Source organism: Haliotis cracherodii, unplaced genomic scaffold (genome assembly GCF_022045235.1).
Source record: "Haliotis cracherodii isolate W230 unplaced genomic scaffold, xgHalCrac1.p SCAF_2, whole genome shotgun sequence".
Classification (NCBI taxonomy): Eukaryota; Metazoa; Mollusca; class Gastropoda; order Lepetellida; family Haliotidae; genus Haliotis; species Haliotis cracherodii.
Window position 1 is genome coordinate 12,282,278 of NW_027266275.1, and position 24,212 is coordinate 12,306,489.

At 40.1% G+C, this 24,212-nt stretch overlaps 2 protein-coding genes across 2 annotated transcripts; both read left to right on the forward strand.

Moving 5' to 3' along the window:
• The first annotated feature begins 4,890 nt into the window (after window positions 1-4,890).
• On the forward strand, window positions 4,891-5,717 carry LOC139469798 (uncharacterized). The gene is made up of 2 exons (XM_071252094.1): window positions 4,891-5,007; window positions 5,060-5,717. The coding sequence occupies exons 1-2, from the start codon at window positions 4,919-4,921 to the stop codon at window positions 5,715-5,717; spliced, it is 747 nt and encodes a 248-aa protein (XP_071108195.1). The 5' UTR covers window positions 4,891-4,918.
• Window positions 5,718-9,933: 4,216 nt separating this feature from the next.
• On the forward strand, window positions 9,934-14,029 carry LOC139467447 (E3 ubiquitin-protein ligase TRIM71-like). Its single transcript, XM_071249003.1, has 3 exons — window positions 9,934-10,007; window positions 11,767-11,999; window positions 12,357-14,029. The coding sequence occupies exons 1-3, from the start codon at window positions 9,934-9,936 to the stop codon at window positions 14,027-14,029; spliced, it is 1,980 nt and encodes a 659-aa protein (XP_071105104.1).
• Window positions 14,030-24,212: the final 10,183 nt, after the last annotated feature.

Consider the following 24,212-nt stretch of genomic DNA (forward strand, 5'->3'; position numbering starts at 1 on the left):
TTTTGGGCACATATATTGGCGCAATTATTAATGCGTATTACTGTCATCACTTTTCATCATTTAACATCCATCATCCGCATCCAAATATTTCCTGCACATACCGAATGACTGATCACGATAATGGGTGAGCAATGCCGATCGCTGTTATCAATGCGCATGCATTGACTCAGTCAGTAAAAACGTAGATTTACCAGTATTCACATAGCTTAAGACAACACGTTTTTGAACTGGGATATTGCTTTTTATACATTGAACATAATCCATTACTGCTGTAGAAGGAAGTAACGTGTTGTAATTTCGTTATGACATTCGACCTGGACTTTGGATGTCTGATTATCCTGTGATAACAATGTTTACGCCCACCAGCTAGAGAGCAGAACATTGAGACAAACAGGCTTGACGCGGCGACGTTTTCAACAGTAGCCAGCCCTGAAGGCAGGTACGACAATGTACACGAATGTCTCTATGTGCGTACAGTGATGTTTATTGCCTTTATTCTACATGACATTATTTTACTGTAATACAGTCAAGTCTCGTTAACCCGACATGGTTGGTTGCATATGATTATGTCGGATAAACGAAATTAAGTAATATCAACGTTCGTGATCGAAAATCTACACGATAGATAACGATACAAACACTTAATAAAAGAATAAAAATGAAATATTCATATTGTTATATTACATTGTTAGCGGAATATGTTTTCTAATCATGTAACCTCTAAAGCTCAACACAAAACAAATGTTACGGACTGTCTGACTTATTCAAAATACTTTAAAAAGCTTAGTCTGGAATGGAAGTCGCAAGTTTGAGTATATATATTTGTTTCCATCTTCGCATGCAAATGCGAGTAAACCTGTACCCTTTTATAAGGCAAGTTCAATTAAACCATTGTTGTTTTTATTGAGTAATATGAAATATATAATGTTTGAAACTAAAAATGTATAATACTCTATTATGAGTCCCATCCCATTATGCAGGCGTCACACTGTCCCTAAATTGACACCAGATGGACACACAATAAAGGAAATGTTCAAATTCGGCTCTGATCGTAAAAACATCGGGCCATTCGTGAGGGCATCTTAAGCCATCGTATGACCGCCGGTGGAGTGTCTCTGGCTCCGGCACCAACTTCGTGAGCGGTGGCAAAATCTTTCGCATGCCAAAAAATTGCCGAAAGACCTTGCGAAGGTTCATTTTCGTTTTGAATTCGTGTGTCCATTTTGCCCTTCGTAAGGCCATCGTGAGGGCATCTTGTCAAATCGTGTCATCTTCGTCTTTACTTCGTGTGATCATCGGTGCCATCGGGCATTTTTCGCCCAAGAAGACAATACGAAGGAAACAAGAAGCTGCCCGATTGTCTTAGGAAGGCAACACGACTACGTGAAGCCCTCGCAATGCCGTCGTGTAGCCATCGTATTATAGTTCGATGACATCGAGATGGGACCAGGGTGTCGGCAAAGACAGCCGAATTTGAGTATCTCAAGCGTTTCCCATGTGTCATGGTAACGTGGACATGTAAAAGGCCAGCCTCAGAGCATCTTCCTCAGTCAGTCCTGAGCAACTCTACAGAGCAGAGGCGTGTATAACTCCCAAAGCTTCAATCACAATTAATCACAATTCAGTTCCTCCAGAATGGCATACTTTGATGATGTGACAACCAGGAAAAAAAAGGCAGCAGCATTTCTTCTTTTGATGCACCTCAGAGAACGTGATAAGCAACTCTTACAGGCCCAGCACCTCCTCTTACAAGTAAACATTGTCTCATTTCACTTTGTCATTTCTTGTACGATCCCCGACCGCATCATACCAAAAGACGTTAAAATATGGTACTTGTTGTTTCCCTGTCTGGCGCTCGGCATTAAGGGGCTAAAACAAGGACTGGTCGGGTGGAGTCAGTATACTGTGTCTGAGTGGGGTATTCATGTTAAACTGTGGCATGGTATCTCAGTGAGCTAGCACTATAAATCAGCATCAGTCCAGACTAGTACAAGCAACCACACAAACACACACACGTACATGCACGTCGCTATATAAGTGCAATAATCTTGTACGCGACGTTAAACCCCATTTCACCTCACCTCTTGCTATTTGCCTTTCTAGCATTCGACAATGTACTTATCTTGTTTTGCCTTTTATTTTCCAGGGCAAGGGCAAACCGAGGCGAAGGAGGAAACCGAGGTCTATGTGAGTCAGGAAATGCCTGTCTGACAAAAGAAGAGAACGCTATGGCCACTATAGCTCTCTACTAAATGAGCTGAAGACAGAAGATGAGAAGGCCTTCTACAACTACACAAGACTTCCCAGAGGCCTCTACGATGAGGTGCAGAATAGAGAAGAAGCACACATGGTACAGAAAGTCTCTCCCTCCTGGTCTCAAGCTGTCCATCACTCTACGACACTTGGCCTGTGGTGACAATTATCCAAGCCTGTCCTACAACTTCAGAGTTGCTCCAAACACCATCTCCCTCATCATTAATGAAGTCTGCGATGCCATCAAAGCCGAGTTTGCTGCTGAGGTGATCCAGTGTCCTACTACAACTGAAGAGTGGATCGCCATTGCTGAGCAGTTTAAGAAGAGATGGCAATTTCCACACTGCTGTGGTGCTCTGGATGGCAAGCATGTGGCGGTCACCTGTCCTTGGAATACTGGCTCTGTACAGAAATTACAAGGGCTTCTTCTCCATTGTCCTCATGGCCCTGGTCGACGCAGACTACAAGTTTCTATGGATTGATGTCGGCTCTGATTGTTCCAGCAACGATGCCAGTATCTACAAGGGGTCAGAACTGAAAGAAGGCCTGAAGAGTCCGAACAACATATTCAATCTCCCTGAAGAGAAGTCTCTACCTGGTGATGACGTTCCTGTCCCATGCTATATAGTAGCACCCGTTTTCAATCAGAAACATGGAGCACCTTGAGAGAATATTTAACAACAGACTCTCAAGAGCCAGGCGTGTAGTGGAGAATGCCTTTGACATTCTGGCACACAAGTTCCAAGTTTTGCTGAGGACCATGAACCAGAGGCCAGAGACATGCAGACAAATCATTACAACTTGTGTGATCCTTCACAATCTCATCAGACTGAGATATCCAGCCACCCACAACAACCTGATGGACTTGGAGGACCAGAACCAGAATGTCATCCCAGGAGCATGGAGAAATGACAAAGTACTTCTGGTTGTTTACCATGAGAGGGCAAGGAATACTGGAACCCAGGAGGAGAGGCAAATTAGAAGATACCTGCGCCACTACTTTACCTCAAAGGCTGGTTCAGTGCCATGGCAGGACAAGATGATCATGTAATTATTCCCACAAAGCAGTGACAGTAAAATGAATACAGAGACACTAACATTGTGATGATGAAGAAATTATTTTCACATATTGCATTGTAGTTTAAAGCAAAATGTGTATGGAGTAATAAATTTTGTTTTTGAAATTTTGACTTATTAATAAAATAAAGGCCCAACATTTAGATAGTTTAAAAATCTCAAGTTTCCAAAATGTAAAGTCCCATACTACTTTAACATAGAAATTAAAATAAGTAAAGGATTTGTAAAGTAAGGATAACGGACCCCCAAAAAGAACAAAGTGACAATTTTTATAATACACAATCTCAAGTTTCTGTGTGATATTTGCCGCTGAGGAGGCTGAGAAGGAAGTTGGACGAATGCAGCCTGGCGAGGACAAGGTACGTAGCCCTGAGTAGAAGTGCTGGCTGGCCTAACTTGGATAAGGACTGACATCTTTCTTGGATTTCCTCCCCCTTCTCTCTCTGGTTGGAGACTCAGTGGTGACTTCTTGGACATCTAAATCATCAGTTTCCTCTGCTTTCGTCTTCTTAGTTCTGTATTTAACAGCCCGCTTCTTCCCTTTGCCTCTACCTGCCTTGGGTGGCATGTTAAAGTTGAATCAGCAATTGAATTTCCCACTGACTGCCTGATATAGAAGATTTAACGTGCGCTTTCCGACTGCAGCGTATTTCGCACACGGGCGAATTTGCCACGGTCGGCCGAAGGTTTTATACCATCGGGAGGTCACGTGACGCCTTCGTGACCTAGTTCGAACGCATCGTACTCTCAGTACGACGTTGTGTAGCCATCGCGTGGCCTTCGTGTGTCCTGCGGGTATAAACTACTATAAAAATGATCATCTTCGTGTTGCCTTCGTGTGTGGTTCGGGTGTCATCGTGTGACCTTCTGTAGGCATCGTTCTTGCTTCGCCTGTTGATTGGTTGTTGACCAAGTTCGGGGCCATCTTCGCGCGAAATTCAAAATCCAATATTCGTATGGCCATCTCGTGTTAATTTCGGGACAGTGTGACGCCTGCATTACGGGTCACGTCAGAACGACCTTTCATCGGACCAATCAAAGCGTCGCTTACCATATCAAGAAAGTGATGTGTTTTCTAATCATGCAACCTCGAAAACGTTAACATTGGGTATTCCGAACGACAGTTATGACCCGTGCGACTGATTCCGTCAAAATGATCGTCTATCTCGCTTCCTTGGGATAAACATTTGAACAGAGGAGGCGTTGCACAGTTCGTTGGAAGCACTGCCATACAATCACAACTATATATTAGACATTCCGGAATGTTCGTCTGTTCAGTTTTTAAATTTCAATAGAGAAATGTGTCAACATATTTTTCAAGCGTAGTCTGAAATGGAAGTAGTCTGAAAATAGTGCCGCGAAGCTCGAGAAAGCTGCTTTCTAATTGACTGATGTCGACTTCTTGTTAGTCGTTTCAGTGGTCGGTCAAAGTTCACGAAAGGTCGTTCTGACTATAGGATGTCCTCAGATCTTTGTTTAGCGGCAGCGAGAACTTAGATCTGATTTTAATGAGATTGACTGAAGCACTGTGTGCATATGACCACATATATGCAAACTGGAGTGCATACACTATCGAATCAGTGGCAAAATGTCCTTCAATATCCGTGACGTCGCAGTCCTGGTTGTAGACGGTGTACAGACAGTTGTAGTCACCGACGGGGACACTCACTGCATAACATCGTTCTACACCAGAAAAAAGACGCCACGTTTCAGTACGGGTCATGTGAACATCGTTCTACACCAGAAAAAAGACGCCACGTTTCAGTACGGGTCAAGTGAAACAATCTCCATGGGGTGTAACACAGCTGAAAGAGAAGCAGGTACTGGTTGCTGTCCCCGAATCATGTGAGATTGTAACAGTGGGTGTCAGCCCTGACTTGGTGCTGCTGTCAACCATCACAACACGTACTGGGTACTACAGTCTCGCTGTTCTGAGTCCTTCATCTCTAGCAGCAAGTACAGGCTATTGTGTTGATATCCTGGATATGTCGGGGATCGTGTTGAGGTCAGTTAATGCATACAACAATAAGCGACTATTTACCTACCCCGACTACATATGTGTCAACAACAAGGGCAACATACTCGTGTCTGACTGGGGGGAGAAGTCTGTGACATGTCTAACATCAGAGGGGGATGTTGTGTGGAGATACGTCCCTACCGGAGACAGAGCACTTGGTGTTCCTCATGGAATTTCCACTGCCAGGACGGGAGACATACTTCTGGTTGACAGTAATTCCAACCAGGTCATACAACTGACAGAGACGGGAGAGTTTGTTAGAGACCTCCTCGCGTCAGACGGTAACGTGTCTGGCCTGAAGAGTATTTTCTGTCATACATCCTTCTTCATCTGTTGTAATGCTGAAGTGAAGGAGTACAAATGTAGTTGATACCAACTCGGTCGTGCTACAAGCGAGACCAAGACACCTAACAAAGGCAAGGTGTTGTCGAGATCCAGTAGCAAGTAGTATGATAAGTTTCCGCTCAACAAACCAAGTCCTCAACAGGATTGTGGACGATAACAATAGTGATTAGTGTCAGAGTATTAAATGAAAAATATTAAAACTCACAAGATACATGTTCTATGTCACAACGCTTAGCTTACTAATAATATATACAATTACTCTCTGTAAAATAGTAGTTTATGAAACATAAATAAAAGAGACTCTACAATTCAGACCCACCCCATAATGGTATTGCAGTGTTGGAGGATGTTTGTTAGAGACATGATGTTATTTCTCCAAGGCACGCATTTTTTTATGGGAAAGAAGAAGCCGGACAATTTATGTTTTCACAGTGCTTTTTTCAGGACACAAAGAGAACAATTGTGTTTTTGTGATAAAATTACTTCTTTAAAATGTTTTGCCTGGAACAAATTATTTTATTCAAATGGTTCAAGAATTTGTCTTCAAAATGCATCTTCTTTTTCATTGTTTCTGAACAACCAACTTGTTTTCTTTCGTCATAATAAGCCACGATGTCGTTATACATAATAACCACGTCATTGATAATTATTGGTTTCATTATATGTCCATGCACGCAAGTCACAAATTGCTTGCCTGGCTTCATTATCTGTGTTATTTACCTGTGTTTATCATCTAAGTAGTAGTTACCTGTATTCATCATCTTTGTAGTATTTACCTGTATTCATCTTCTGTGTCCTACCTATATTCATTACCTGTGTAGTATTTACCAGGCTGTTACCACATATATAGTATTTGCCTAACTTCGTCATATATATGACAATGTAACATACGATGTGTTTTATAAATAAAGTGGACACAAATATTCGTACCAACCATTTGATATCCTTTGAGTGTTATTCAGAGGTTCCATTTTCTTAAAAAAACAATTTACCTCGTTTCATGAACAATGTTATATTTACCTGGTTTCACTATATATTTGTGTTTACCTGTTGTCGTCATATAATTATATAATATTTACCTGGTTTAATTTTGTATGTGTCTCATTTATCAATGGTAGATTTTGTAAACGTTTTAGCCTTTGTCATTCCAACAGGCGTTCCTGTTCTCTTGATTTAATAATATATCATTCTTCAATGCCTTCAGTAAACATCTTGAAATGGCTGACACTGGTTGTTATTGTATAACTGTCTCTGGTACTGCTGCTTCCTTTCATACACCTTTGCCACACCGAACAGTAATGGCACAACAGTGACAGGAATGGTGATACACACAAGCATGAAATTGGTTTAGTGACAGCACTGAATACTGCTTCAAAAATATTGTCCTTCTCGACTGAAAGTCATATGGTGTCATGTATGAGTGAAGAGGGTATTCGGGAAGATTTTATCAACATAATCTAGCAATCCAAAGATGAACATTATCATTGAAATTATTATTGATGTTGTAGACCTTATGTGTAACCCTTAGTCGCAAGAGATTACAGTCCACGGGGTTGTGAGAATATCAGTTTATTCAGCAAGACATAAAGAAGACACTCCTGAAACAATTTAAAATCACAATATATCACGTGTTTCAGAATACAGGTACAATAACACATTAAATGTAAAGTATCGATCTGCTTCTTAATAACTCATTACATCGTTACAGCAGATACACAAATACATTTCTGCCTCGATATCTAATCAGTGCAGATGTACCTTCATATACAAAGACAATATAATTACACATTATTAAATGCATAACTGAGGAAATCATTAAATCATCACATAATCATATTATGCATAATGAATGCACAACATGAACATATTATATAGATAAACTATATGCAAAACATACCCTGTGTGTGACACGAGAGTGTAACATGCCTTCTGCCAGTCATCTCATTCGACAGTCACATGACCCTAAATACAGATACAATATTAATTATAATATTGTAAAAAACATATATAATCACGGCATATACATGCATCACTGAAATACAACTTCAGTCATTCATTCATACAACTATCAATAAATACATGCATACATCTAGAGAGATATGTACAGAGTCTAGAAATACACCAGATTTACTAAATAATAGCAAATATGCATCAAATACCAAAATACACAAAATACCAAATAACCAATGCATTGAAATATAAAATATATGTACAGATAAGCAACACGCGTGAATCAGACCCTAATCTCATCACACTCACCTCATTCACTCAATCTATCGTTTGTTTATGTTTACAAGTTATTTAAAACCTATTTTATTATTTATGTACTTGATTTAAACTGATGATTGAAATCACAATGTTTAGATTGGTATAGATTAATCATGATTACTAACCTTGATTACTAGATGCTCAATCCATTGCTGTCCAGAGCAGGTGTCTGTGCAACATAAGATTAGCAATGGCAGGTACGGTGAGAAAGGGATTTGAATTGAAAGGTATACTAATTGGCTAACAACAGGTAACCCTAATGACGAGCAAACAATAGAACAAAACACCCTTGGAAGTAAAATAGACTGGACCATTGACCTTTGATCCAGTAGAAAGTTATCAGTAGCAAATACTGATGAGGACACAACTAATGATAGATAGAAACCAGGAAATGACACAACCCTCTGTTGAATCAACAAGCTGAAAAGACATGATACCTTATCTACACTAAAAATACTTTAACACCTACTACATAGAACTCATAAGCAATCTTGTTCCATTGTGTGTATGGGGCGGTGAGGTGAAATGGGGTTAACTTCTAGTTCAAGATTTGTTCACCTATACAGCCACGAGCATTGCCTTGTGTGTGGCTGCTTGAACTAGTCCGGACTTATGCCGGGTTTATAGTGCTAGCCCACTGAGATACCATGCCTCAGTTTAACATGGATACCACCCCATTATATTCACTCCGAGCCAGCCAGTCCTTGATTTATCCCCTTAATGTCATGCAGTTTAACATGGGTAACACCCCATTAAGACATATTAAATTAACCCCGAGCCAGCAAGTCCTTGATGTATCCCGTAAGTGTCAAGCATCAGGCAGGGTTACAAATTGTACCATTTTCAACGTTTGTTTTGTATGGCGCGGAAAGGAATTGCTCTCTCAGCTTAATATTAATGCTCTATCCAGTAGATCACGGAGGCTGTTCAAGCTGTGTATATAGTCAAGGACATAAGGGCGTGCATCTAAGACAGTGAGGAGATATGTGTAGGCGTTCTGTTGACGTGTGTGCATCTAAGGCAGTGAGGAGACATGTGTAGGCGTTCTGTTGACGTGTGTGCATCTAAAGCAATGAGGAGACGTGAAGGCGTTCTGTTGACGTGTGTGCATCTAAGGCAATGAGGAGACGTGTAGGCGTTCTGTTGACGTGTGTGCATCTAAGGCAGTGAGGAGACATGTGTAGGCGTTCTGTTGAGGTGTGTGCATCTAAGGCAATGAGGAGACATGTGTAGGCGTTCTATATTAAAAGACTTGGCTCGGTCTATTTGAAATTCTTATCAAGTTTGGTTTGCATTTGTTAACTGAAAGTATCCTATATACTTCAACAGATTGTCTAAACTCCACATGAACACCAATAGGTCTATACATGACCATATGTCATTTCCTTTAGACATACTGAGTGACTTCAGGCTTGAAGATCGACTGAGCCGAACTTTGACTCAAATGAAATATATAAAGCTCATTCATATTTTGTTAAACTATCGAGGCCAGTATTCTATGCAATCGAAGTTGTGCTATTAAATGACGTATTTATGACACCTTTTATCACAAGTCGATGTAGTCCTGCTGTGTTTGTACTCATTCTCTGTTACAGGACGTCGGTGAGGAGGCACACGTGGTTTGATTGGTCATAGAACAGTTGTAATTGTGTTGTCGGAACAACTGATTCTTTGGCTAAGACGTTCTTGGATCTATTAAAATTCAATTTGGTACGACTATAGGTCCATGCATTGCAATGATTGAACCAATACCACCTTTATAATGGAAATTCACAAACGTGAGTGGACAACTTTGCTTACGGCTATATTGTGTTTACAAGGCGACGCAGTTTCCATTTACAAGTGATCTTGTGTGTATTGAAACGTGACACAGTGTGCCTCATTGACAGAAGCTTGTCGCCCAACTAGGGTGTAACAAATATCTTTGTATATTAGCTGCTGTTGTCAAAACATACATGACGTCATTCTTGCAAATGGCTACCGCCCGGCTCGGGAAGAGAGTGAAAGATAGCTTCCTGCCGTGCTCCATCTGCATCGAGACGTACACATACCCGTGCAAATTGACCTGCCACAAAACTTTCTGTACATCCAACCAGACCACATGCTGTACAGACCAAGACGAATAACCTGTCTAGATTATCCGCCGACTTGCATTAAAAAGTAAATATATATTGCCTGACTCCGCACAGAGGTTCTACTGCCATGCGGCGATGGCCTGTAAACAATTCAGTTAATCAAGTGATCGGTGAACCAGAAAATCCAGTGACACGATAGTGATTTGGATGAAAGTAATAATAACAATGTTTACTTTGAATTACGCCTGTTGCGTGCAAGTACAGAGATTCTGCTGCTTATAAGTAAAGAAACGTTTACGATATACAGTCGTTTCGCAACACAGTGAGACGGAGGGCAGTTTTAATGTCTCGGCCCAAACATTTCTTTTGTAGTTAACTCCGTGCACAGCTGTGTGTCTTGGCGGGATTTGGTTAGTTCAGAGACCATATAATAGATTATATGGTCTCTGGCAAAACTGACACAATAAAGATAGATATATGGCTGAGTCTCGAAAACTAACGTTCAGTTACCTCCCTTGTATTGTGAAAAGGGTGAGGCGATGTGTCTATTTACTGTAAAGGAAAGCTTGGTGTTAACATAATTTTTTTATTTATACTGACCGTTGGTAGTTTTTAAAACTTTAATAGGAATCACGTGCGTATTTCAAATAATGTCGATAAATGTCACACCCGCGAGAGTTTAATTTGGCATCAATGAAGCCTGACCTCACCTTATCAAAATAATTCATATATTCAGTTTTAGTTCATCTCTGCAGGTAAATCCTGTATTGTGCGGAAACAACAAGCTTGTTCTTATAGCAGAGCCAGTAAGTCATTACGATAATGAGTTCAATTATAATGAGGGAAATACAAGGATAAACAAATATAGAGATCTAGACCCATGTTTCGGAAAAGCCTTGTTTGGCGTTATATCAATATATGTATTCCTATAGCACTATGGAAGGGTCAATATATACAATTTGGGAACACATATTTATATCTTCAAGTTGATTTGAACAGAATATTAAAGTCTGATTTACTTTCCCACTTGTGGCTGAATATATATCTCAAGTATCCAACGCTTGTCACAAGTGTGACTCAATTTGAACAGTTTCTTACAATGTGTGATCGTACCCTGACCTCTGGATGTTTGTCATACCAGCAGCTGTGGGGTTGTCTGGTGGACACTCGACATATTCACTATCACTTTTGGAACAAGGAATTATATGTTATGTGCCAAACAGTAAACGGATTTTTTTCAGCTTTTATGAAATAATGCAGTTGATTTTATATGAAGAATAAACCCTATTACGATGGTAGCTGCTGATGGTTTGAGTGGTCGAACCTGGACATACTACAGATCACTATGATGTAGTTGACATGTGATGTTGATGGTGAAGAAACTACATTGAGACAAACTACACATTCGACAGTCAATAACAGATGTCTCAACATATTTAATGACGCACTCAACACGTGAATGAATTTGGATATGTGCCACTTTGAACAGTATTTCAGTTATGTCAGCTTGGTGCGGAAGGTTAGTCCCAAGTGGCTTTCAACAAGACATTTTCAAGATGTGCCAACCAAATTACAAATTGCCCCATTACAGAGACCTACGAACTTCACCAGAAGAAAATATATTTTGAAAATTTGAAAAAGGATTTATGTGACCTTCAATTCTGGTTTTTCAGATGGCGACATCCCAGAATGAGAATTCCTCACCTGTGTGATCTGCCAGGAACTGTACACAGACCCCTGTACACTTACGTGTGATCACACATTCTGCAGGAAATGTGTCACCAAGTACATCCAAACCAGACCGGATGCTGTACAGTCCAAGACGATCTCCTGTGACTTCTGTCGACGAGATACCAAGGTCCCCCACCCCAGCCGACCAGTGGAGGAGTTTACGGGGAAGATCAAACCCAGAATTATTATACAGGGGCTGATTGACACGTTCGTGGCCGAGGGTGATGTACCAGGTTAAGTTCATCCAGAAGTAACATTCATATCGATCAGTTAATCATGTTCAAGAAAAGATAAATTTATGACAAAAAGATCTTAAAACGTATTAAAACAGAAATAATGTCAATCCAGTTTGATGAATTATTTGGTGGAAGGTTAGCCAAGTGAACAACAGTAAGGTACAACCAGTTGTAATATTTAAGTTGATTTAATCACCTGTGTTTATGATATGGTATTTATCCATGAGAAATTGAAACTTCAAATAGTTCATCAAGTTGGATCGTATAGTGAACTTAAAATAAAGACTGTTTACTTGCTTAGCATTCCCATATTGGTTTGTTTTAGTGACAATACGTTCGTTTTTCTGTTCACAGAGACGTCAAGCACCTGCTGCACGATCTGTCAGCAAATAGGGGAGACAACTCCAGGTGCCTTGTGGTGTCCTGAGTGTGAAGTGGCCCTCTGTGACAGATGTGTGAAGACACACCGGGTGAGCCCTATTTTACAGAACCATGACCTGTGTGACCTGTCATCTAGGTCAAAGAGCAGGCGGAGATTCAAGTGTACAGAGCACAAGAGTAACAATGTAGAGTTCCACTGTAAAGACTGTCAGAAGCCTGCTTGTCAGACATGTTGTATCATCCACCACAGAGCTTGTAAAACTGTCGTCAACATTGAGTCTATGAGGCCAGAGATGAAGACAGTACTGCTGGAGAAGAGATTTGACATGGGGAAGAGACTGAAGATGAGGTCGAAGAAGGTAGAGATGAAAAACGAGAATCTACAAAATAGTTCAAGAATCACGGAGTTAACTGTGCAAAATATTAAATCAATCTGTCAAACAGCTATAAACAAGATTAAACAGAAAGAAACACAACTCTTGGATGAACTGAATCACATTACACAGACGTACGCCGGCCAACTCCGCTCCGGTGTGAGGCTTGACCAGATTGAGATGCAGATGTGCAGACAACATTGTGAGTTCATTGACCAGGCCTTTGTATCGGACTGTGAGATGGACCTGTATGATGCGTATCTTGCCTGGGAGTCGGGGGCTGTAGAGTTGGGGGATGTCAGGGACACAGACACAGCAGACACACGGAGAATAGATGACATCAGGTTTACACCTGACCATGCCAATGTCCAGCACATCCTAGGTGACTTACAGCTGGGGAAGATTGAGGTCGCATACCAGGATCAGGGCACATGTCTGTCGTCTCCAGTGCTGATTGACACGATAGATGGGAGGATGGCGGATGATGATAAGTTGGGGCCTGATCTACAGAACATCACAGTCCTGTTTGTAGACGGTATACATACAGTTCTGGTCAATGACTGTATGAACATGTGTATGAAATCTTTTTATACAAGAGACAGCCAGTCAGGTCACAGTAGACTTCCCCTGGATAACTCTCCCTATGGTGTAACACCGTTGAAGGAGAACCAGGTGATGGTTGCTGTCCCTGCATCCCGTCAGATTGTAACAGTAGAAGTGACCCCTGACCTGGTGCTGCTCTCAACCATCACAACACTCAGGCAGTACTACAGTCTTGCTGTACTGAGTCCATCATCTCTAGCAGCAGGTGGTCTAGATTATGATGGTTACGGCATTGTTGATATCCTGGATATGGCGGGACACGTGCTGAGGTCAGTCACTGAACACAACGATGAGACACTGTTTGCCTACCCCTGGAACATGTGTGTCAACAACAAGGGCAACATACTCGTGTCTGACTGGGAAGCTGAGTCTGTGACATGTCTGACGTCAGACGGGGATGTTTTGTGGAGATACGCCCCTACCAGAGACAGAACACTCTGCTGCTCTTCTGCTATCACAACCACCAGAACTGTCGACATCCTGCTTGTAGACAGGGGCAAGGTGATACAGCTGACAGAGTCGGGGGAATTTGTCAGAGATGTTCTCACGTCAGAATATGATGATGACCTGGCCGACCTAAATGATATATTCTGTGATAAATACAGATCCTTCTTTCTATGTACAAAAGCTAAAGTGAAAGAGTATTTGTTGATGGAAATCAAGGTGTAGTCATTGACTGCAAGTAATGCATATAGGGTTACTCTGAAAATGTTGTTGATGAAAAAATAGACCCAATCAATGTATAGAACACTCAGTACCAATTAAAGTCTTCATTAAAACCAATATGTATCGCTTATTCAGTCAAGTGCAGACATAATCTATTCAAATGGGTCCCTTACAACATTGTAATAGTTCACATGGTCACTAAGTAAAACACATCAGAAGTGATAGTTGTTGTAAAGTACGTGGGCTGACTCGGACTACATGATCTTAACGTAATGCTATAACTGTTGCTGTCTGGAGTATGAACTTCCGGGACACAAATGCAGCGAAACGTAACCGTATCGAGAAAATATACCACATTGATGAGGACATGCATGATACGATGGCAACACGTATGCTCGGAAAAGTCTAGGGCCGATGATTCAGCAAAAGGGCAGCTGAGTTGTTATTGTCAACATACCTTTGCAATGTGAATTGGACATTCTCGATAATGTCCCACTTATTTGTTCTACGGAGGCATTCTAAGTATGTCCTCTGAACTGAACACCTAGACATTAGAAATCTACTAAGAAGAAGAACGCAGCATTACACCTTTATGTATATTTGAAAGGTATTTGGTTATCATAAACATTATTGTAATCTTGCTCATACTTTGCAGAAAAATTCTCATCTCGAACACTTTTTTCTTAATAGGAATTTTAAATGATGTAGTGGACTGAATGTCCCTTTTTTAAAAAAAACATCGTTGCTGTGGTGTTTTGAAGGATATAGTGAGAAGGAATGGAGTGAGTGAGTAGATATGGTTTTAAGCCGCTTTTAGCAATATTCAAGCAATATCACGTCGGGGGACACCAGAAATGGGCTTCACACATTGTACCCATGTCGGGAATGGAACCCGGGTCGTAGGCGTGACGAGCAAACGCTTTTACCACTAGGCTACCCCACCGCCCGAAGAGAAGGAATGGAACTCTGCCTGTGGCTTTGATTCCATCTTTCAGATCTCAACATCGATACAGAACATTTCCCGAAACTAATTTCCTAGTCTCACCTGGTATCATTACTATTTGATAGTGATTCATAAACACATGCTCATGATATGGTTGGAATCCTACAACCGACTGGCAGAGATTTCTAATGAATTTGGAAAGGGTTTAGTCACAGGAGAAACATAAGGCGAGAGCGAATATTCAGGGATAGGACTCAAGTGTTGGATACTTTGACCTACACAGAACTGATTGCCGGTATCGCTTTCCTCGGCATACAACCCTACAGCTGGTTGATCGCGTCAGCTCGGACATCTCTTCGTCCGACCCAACGTTCGTGTGCCTTACCTGTCCATGTTCAAGTGTGAATGGCACTTGAATACTATTTAAAGGGGGGATTTCTAAGCGAATTAGGAGATATACATGGTATTGCCAAGTCAAGTGTTTCTCGCGCGTTGAAAAAAGACGAGAAACAATTGTAAACTCGTATGATTTGATCCGGTTTCCAACGCCTGACAAACATGCCAAACTAGCGGATGATTTCTTCAACATCTGTGGTTTTAGATGACGCAGTGTACACGTGTGCAGAAAAGGAATCCACGCCATCAATGTGCAATGTCTTGAAGAGGCCTAACCGTGTCCCGTCAGATCACAATTATTCACACTGGCCTTTCGATGTGTTGCATGTGAGAAAAATGTCAGAAAAAATCAACATCAGTATCAGTATCGTGTGACAACTTAGACCAGTGGTCCCATCGTGTTTGTGGTAGCCGTTGTAGAGTAATTTGCCAGAATGAAGAAGACTTCTCTTTCGGCTGTTTAAGATGGGTAGATCCCATCATGCACAACTCTTGGATGAACTGATAACCATAACACAGATGTATGTCGGCCAACTCCTTTCTGGTGTAAAGCTTGAAGAGATTGAGATGCTGATATACCAGGCCTTGGTATCGGACTGTGAGATGGACCTGTATGACGCGTATCAGGCCTGGGAGTCGGGGGCTGTAGAGTTGGGGGATGTCAGGGACACAGACACAGCAGACACACGGAGAATAGATGCCATCATGTTCACACCTGACACTGACAACGTCCAGCACATCCTAGATGACCTACAGCTGGGGATGATTTACACACATTACACACGTGCCATACCAGGATCAGGGACCATGTCTGCCGTCTCCAGTGCTGGTTGACACGATGGATGTTAGGACAGCTGGTGATGACGTGAACTCTTAACTGAGGAATGGAATGTGTTCAGTACACAACTTACAAACATTTCAGTATTAATCAAAGAAATGTAAGATTAATTTACATGTTCACGTCTTGAGAAGTAGGCTTACTTGTAAACACGAGGAGGCTTTGTATCAAAAGTATTGCTCCCAAAATTTTCTGTAAAGTATTTTTACTTGGATTTGCACAAATTTCAAACTGTAGTGCACTTTCCGTATACTTCAAACCAGTAATGTGTATGTTACTGTCTCACGGACAATTTTAACCAATATACAGAAGAGTACAGTAGATGAAGGGACTGTTTCAATGTGTGTGCTCATTTTGTAACATCATAAATAATACTGATGACTACTTGCGGCTTGAGTTTGAAGTTTGATGCTCCACATCACTTTAACTGTGTCCATGCATGGTGCGCGCCCACCTGAGTCTTTGACTTTGATATTTTGATGTGTCAAAGTTATCACTGGAACGGTCTATAGGCCCGAAAACCACCGTGACAACATGTCCTAGGGCAGTGGATGGTGTTGACGTCACTGTCAAGAAGTGCTTCCTCAAACGGTGTATACACAAATAAATACGCCATTTTCCTTAGGTTTGGTGACGCATGATCCGCATGATGACGACAAGCTGTTGAACGTATCTAGTGAGGTTCTGAAAGGCTCCCAAATGCAACATACCAATGGCCCTTTCTTTGAATGGCCGATACAAATGGCACGCTACTGTTGATTTCCGACCTCCTTATGTATTGATGAATATACCTATATACATCCTGTGATCATGCTGCACAAACATTTCAACTTTTACAGAATAAAGTGATTTTAAATGGAATTCAGTCAACCAAAGCAAATTTCTAATTGCACCCGTGTCTGTTGCATTTCTTAGATTGGCTTGACACTATTTGGGGACGTTGTTTCGCTTTCGAATCAAGATTCTAATAAATTATGTTTTGGTGTCATTTTCTTTGCTCGTCAGTGTACATAAGGTGAAATTCCTTAAGGTTTTGTGAAAACTTTGTGTGAGTAGCATCACAATGCAATCTTTATGCTTGTTTGGTTTCAAAGTTAATACATAGCCCAAGTTTATAGCTTGGTTAGGAGACAGTGACACAACATGCTGGCCAATGGAAATCCTCTTTGTCCAGTTCCCGAGGAACAGAAGCTATGTCTCGGCTCTACTACATACCTATCTGTTGCCTTATGTGGCACGGAAGCCAGAGAAAGAAAGAGATGATCCGACTGCAGCGTTACTTTTACTTGGCTGAATAAAGGCACTAGCTATAATTTTAAAATCAACATACATAATGTGTCGCGTCATTCGCGTGTGGCACGTGATCATGCTCTGACCCAAACACATCACAGCAGTGAACAGTGTACTAAACCTGTCGCCAACAGTTACTGTCAATCACACCACTGAGCTACAAATCCCAAAGTCCAAAGTGCGACGGGCACGCATTGTCAACAACTTCAAACATTTTCTTGTTGTGTATCTTGTGTAAAATGTCTAGAACGTTTTGAATACTGACAATGATAGATGAAATATACTGCCCATTCGATGTTTTCATGCATGTCTTGGAAACATCCCTATATAAAGTGTTAATATGATTATATTAATATGATTTATAAGTCACTGATCTTTATAGTATTGGTGGTTGGGTGGGGGAGGTGTTCCCATTTTCTCACCATTCTGAAGACAATGTACATATGTGTCTAAGTGTCTGAAGTCATGTTTTTGGTATGTATTCTGTATAAAGTTCTGTTACGACCTCGTGATTTTGCTGGAATATTGCTAAAAGCGGCGTAAAACCACACTCACTCACTCTTCTTTGTGACACATTAATTTGGAAACCCACAGTTTTAGTTAACGGGTATATGCCACTCTTCTGGTTTCAGTGTCATTATGATATATACACATCGCCTCCTAAAATCTAATGGCTTCTTTATATCTTCATCATGTACCTCGCTTTTGTATATCTACATCGTGTACCTTGCTTTTGTATATCTACATCATTTACCTGGCTTCTTTATGTCTACATCATGTATCTGGCTTCTTTATATCTACACCATGTATCTGGCTTCTTTATATCTACACCATGTATCTGGCTTCTTTATATCTACATCATGTACCTGGCTTCTTTATATCTACACCATGTATCTGACTTCTTTATATCTACACCATGTATCTGGCTTCTTTATATCTACACCATGTATCTGGCTTCTTTATATCTACATCATGTATCTGGCTTCTTTATATCTACACCATGTATCTGGCTTCTTTATATCTACATCATGTATCTGGCTTCTTTATATCTACATCATGTACCTGGCTTCTTTATATCTACATCATGTATCTGGCTTCTTTTATCTACATCATGTATCTGGCTTCTTTATATCTACATCATGTATCTGGCTTCTTTATATCTACATCATGTATCTGGCTTCTTTATATCTACACCATGTATCTGGCTTCTTTATATCTACATCGTGTATCTGGCTTCATTATATCTACATCATGTTCTAGCTTCTTTATATCTACATCGTGTACCCGGTTTCATTATATCTACATCATGTACCCGGCTTCTTTATATCTACATCATGTACCCGGCTTCTTTATATCTACATCATGTACCTGGCTTCTTTATGTGTACATCATGTATCTGGCTTCTTTATATCTACACCATGTACCTGGCATCTTTTTATCTACATCACGTACCTCGCTTGTTAATCTACATCATTTACCTGCCTTACTTATATCTACATCATGTACCTGGCTTCTTTATTACCTTGCTGCAGATAATATATCTACATGTGCCCAATATGATGTACTGTACATGTCTTCACGAGCAAATGGATTAAAACAATACAAGATCAGTTATATTTTTGTTGTATGGATTGAGTAATATATATATACATGCAAATATATAACATGTTAAACTATGAAGGAATGCTATTAAATACTAAATTTCACTGATGGCTACCGCCCGGCTAGGTTGTACACTTTTATGAGACAAGTTCAGTCGTTGTAGTTTGCATTTTAAGTTTATCGGAAGGATATTGATCTCATCACCGACGCCAAACTATAAATTAACCAATGTAATCTGAACACGAAACTTAGGGAGTGAATTTGGCTTTAAGGCTCCCTTTGAACAAGATTTCAGTGGTATAACAACGTGTCAGTCTGATCTACATGTTGATGAGAAATCTACAATAATATGTTTTCAGAGGTGAGAATTGTCTTCCTTTGCCCGCTCAAATACAACGGCGAGGTGAAATGGTGCTTAATGTTGCGTTCAAGACTATTTCACTTATAGCGACGACCGTACACGTCCATGCATATTGTTCTAGGGAGAACGGTTGCCGGTTTAACTGTACTTGGTCCCGTTTTACGGAAGGAGCCGAAAGGCGGCGATTTGGGACCAGCCGAGTAAAACCAGTGCAGCAACCCACACCTGGAAACAGCCAGCAGAAAGGTAGAATTTCAGATACCTTTTCTCGTTTTCTGAAACGTAGATTATGTCAAACTGTTAACTGGCACTTAGTGTTCATTGTTTTTGTAATTATAATTCATAATCTGTTGTAACATAGCATTCATTATCTGTTCGAAATATCTTAGTGTCATTATATATGTTGCAACAAGGAAGTCACCTACTTTCGTTATTACATTAAAACCTCGCGGTGGTGTTATATCACATCGACCTGAAGCTAATAACATAGATACAGTTACGAAAACATACTTCCATTGACTGGTTCACAGAGCTGAACAAAAGGCAGTCCCCAATTGTAATTTTGGTCGACGTAGCCACTCAATCGTTCCTCCATTACCATGAGTTGTTCTGTACCTAACTACTGGTGGCTACGTGGAGAGGCGACATTGTGCACTGTCAGTGTTTACTGTCAGAGGGGGCTGGGGCATAAGGATTTCAGTGAAAAATAATGAAAGGTTATCACACGAGTGTGTTTGGGGATGGTAAATATCCTGCATTAGTAATAAACATTGAATTTAGCGAGCCTTGGCGACCTAAATACATAGTGTTTATTCCTAATACAGGATATTTAACGTCCCCAAACACACAAGCGTGATAACCTCTTTATCATTTAATGTCATTCTTTAATTCTGTGCTTGAAAATAGCCTTCCCTCTCTCACAAACATTACCGAAACATTGCAAGTTTTCCTGGAATGCGTGCATTAATATTTATTACGTCACAGGGTAAGTAATGTGTCAAGCGGACTGTGACAGTAGCCAATAGAGCTCCAACTAAAATCTGTTTCTTATACAGTGGCGAAGAAACATATACGGAAAACAATAATTGTTTTTACTTGCCTTTCGCGGCAATCCATCGGTCTGTCCGCAAGAGTAACTGCCCTTCGTCAAAGGGAGCTATTCTAACCCTAGTCAATGATACGTCACGGCCACGTTCAGACGCCTGTTGGTTACAGTAAACACTGACAGTGCACAGTATCGCCTCTCCACGTAGCCACAGTCGGTCTGTCCTGTCAACGTTAAGTACAGTTAGATGTACCCAGAGTGACAAAACGAAACAAGGTAACAATTCAAACATTTTTCGGCCAAATCCAACTACCGGGTATCTTAATTTGTGGAAAAGGTTTCAAGACGCAGAGGCCGACAAGCACAGTAATGGCTGCTGATCCCTCTAGGCTGGGCCTAGTGCCCTCGCAAAATTGTTTCGAAATTTATATCTCCAAAGTTGCCAAAACATTATCAAATGCCTTAGCTACGTCACAGTTAGACACGGATTTTCAGTTTATAAGACTGTTCTTTTGATAATGATAGCAATTATCCCTTTAGTTTATCCAGATTCCCAATGGTAAATTCTGACTCGATCGCCGAATGACAAGGGCGACGCCATGTTTGTTTGTAAACACTGAAAGTAGTCCCTACTTGACCTTTGATACTGCATCTCTATCCGCATATGACCCCAACGGATATCGTTTTTATATCCTGCCGTGAAAACTACCCGTTACTAGTATATATATATATATATATATATATATATATATATATATATATATATATATATATATATATAGTATGAATTATCTTTATATATGAATTATCTCTCAGTATTTTGGTGATTTTATTGCACGAACAACATGACACATAAGACATGGATGGGATGAATAACTTTGGTGTTAAAGTCACTGACATACACAAACATTTAAACCTATTTATCTCCAATAGTCATTTGGCAAATGACATATTGGTAAATAAATTGATACATCATTTCTTGATTATATTATTACATCACCATTGTCCTTGCAACTTTATGAATTTACTCTGATGTTCACTGTCCAGTCACTTCTCTGTCATTATACCCTACCAGAAACCAGATTTACAAAATTAATCCTCTTAGTAATCCAACGATTGGTACTATTGAGAGTAAGAAGCCCAAGTCGAAAATGTATCCACCATGTTTTGTCAAAATATCAACAGGCATCTTTTGCGTGAACTGACAGAGCGAGCACTTGAACCTGCGGAAATGATCAACGGCATGGCCCACGATATAGGACACACGCTTCTTGATGCTTCATACTGCACCCAATCTGTACAACTGCCCACTGAGTGTATTGAGCAGGCCGTTTGCCCATTGCATGTATATGGCAATACAGCTTGCCCAATGCATGTAATGTACATGCAAACAATTATCTGCTCATTGCATGCAATGGGCAATAGTTGTGAATAAAATATTTCTCCAAATATTTCAAAATATGTGCAGGTAATTGTTGTGCCCAAAACACACATTTGAAATTGGTATTATTATACATGTTTACTAAGTGAATAAACTGTAATAAATAACAACTTGGTCATTTTGTTAAGACGTATTATTTTCGTGCCCTATTTTATTTGTGTTTTACAGTAGTTAAGAAACCATATAAATAGGAATTTATGATTTAATGTTGATGCATCTGTGTGTGAAAACAGTCAGATCTCTGTCAAATAACTCGGTGAATATATCCTTATCAAATGACTTTGCCCCTTTGACTTCTGTGAATAAGATTTTAAAACTCATACACGTAACTGTCCATTGCATGCATTGGACAAGCTATATTGTCCATTGCACGCATTGGGCAAACAGCCTGCCCAATGCAGTCAGTGGGCAGTTGCGCATATTGGTTGTAACACATCCACTGCAGTTGGTGTTAGGTAGAATGTAAAACATGTGCTTACCATAAAAGGGACAAGCCATGGTTTGACAAAGAATGTGGAATCCAGAGTAAAAAGTTTTAAAAAGCTAACAATAAAATGAGAAAATAAAATACGCCTTTAAATGAATCTTATTACTACCAAATGTCAAAGAACTGTAAAAAGTGTATTGATAAACGGATTAAAAGTTACTGAGATAATAAACATTTCGCCTTACGAGACACAACTCCAATCTTTTTGTTAAATGGTGAATTTGGCAGGGAAGTATTACAGTTTTTAAACGTATAATTCCTTTTGGCTTAAGCTTACTTCTACAGAAGGGTATGATAAAACGTCCCAAACACTTTACAAATACATGTATACTATCCATAAAGAAGTTGAAAATATCCCATGTTTAGACTTTATTAAGACTGTATTAAATAACTGCAGTCTTTGATATGTATTCCAAAAACCCATTGGTATGTCCAACGCCATGGCTGGCCTCAACGGTTGAATATATTTAGATCTCATTTCCTCCAGAACTTGAAATCCACTGTTCAATCAAGCTCCAGAGGCCGTACTACAAGAATCTGAAGAACCAACCCTCATTTGAGAAATATTGATCACTCTCAAAATCAATATTTCTCCCTGTGTTAATATTACTGATCATATGTTACCCGTAGAAACTGGTCGATGGCTGAACATTCCAGTGTCCACTCTGTGATTCATTCGCTGTGGGAGATGAGTTTCATTATTTATTTTAGATGTGAGGCTTCTGTCCAACAGCGACACGAACCAATTTAAGAAACTACCAACAGTGTAAGCAATCTAAAAGGCGCCAGTAAGGAATCTTAATTCCTTAACAATGTGTACAATACAACTGGTAAATTGTATTAGGATCAACGTATCATATTTTCATTATTCTTGTAAGATGCTGTCATGTTGTACATATTAATTTTTTTAATATAATTTTCTCTCATGTACCACCGTGGGTGTTTTTTTTCTGAGAATAAATGAGTTGAGTTGAGTACCAAACTACAGGTGTCTACGTGGCGAGGTGAGGCGATAGTGCGTTATGCCAGTGTTTACTGTAGAAGGGCGTCGAGGTAACCCGTTAGTGATAAGGCAGGATATTTTGTACACGTAAAGGTGTAACAGACAGCCATGTTCAGCTTGTACTATGCAGAGGTTGGACGTGCCTCTCAGAACACCGATGATATATGTATACTACACAATATCCACAATCAGAGATCAATATTACGAAATGCCGGAATACGGGTAGGAATATGGGTCCCCAGCAACCTAGTCATGTCGCGGGACATACCGTTGATAAGTGTTAACAAATATTCCAGATACGAATGTAGGTCAGCCAGCAGCCTAAGCATGTCACAGGTGGCGACTATTTGGATCACTTAGTCTGGCCTAGTTGACTGCATGTCTTCATATCTCAATCTACCTTGATCGATGCCTGTGATGTTAATAGCTGTGTCTGGTCCAGATTCGATTATTTACAAGACGCTGTCATGCAGCTGGAATATTACAGAATGTAACCTTAAACAACATACAATGTCAGTCATTAATGTTCTTTATTTTTCCGATGAGTGTATAACCCTGACCAATACAGTGAGTACATGTACACGACTGACGAGAAATAACTAAAATGATCATCATTCTAACGATAATCATTACATTTCCTATAAACACGTTTGGCTTCATATGTGCAAAATATAATCATATGCAAATGGGTGTATACATTTTACACTTTTATGAGCTGTGATATAGCGTTGTGTTTTGTACTGAGTCAAACTATAAAACTACTGCCTGTCAGTTTAACAG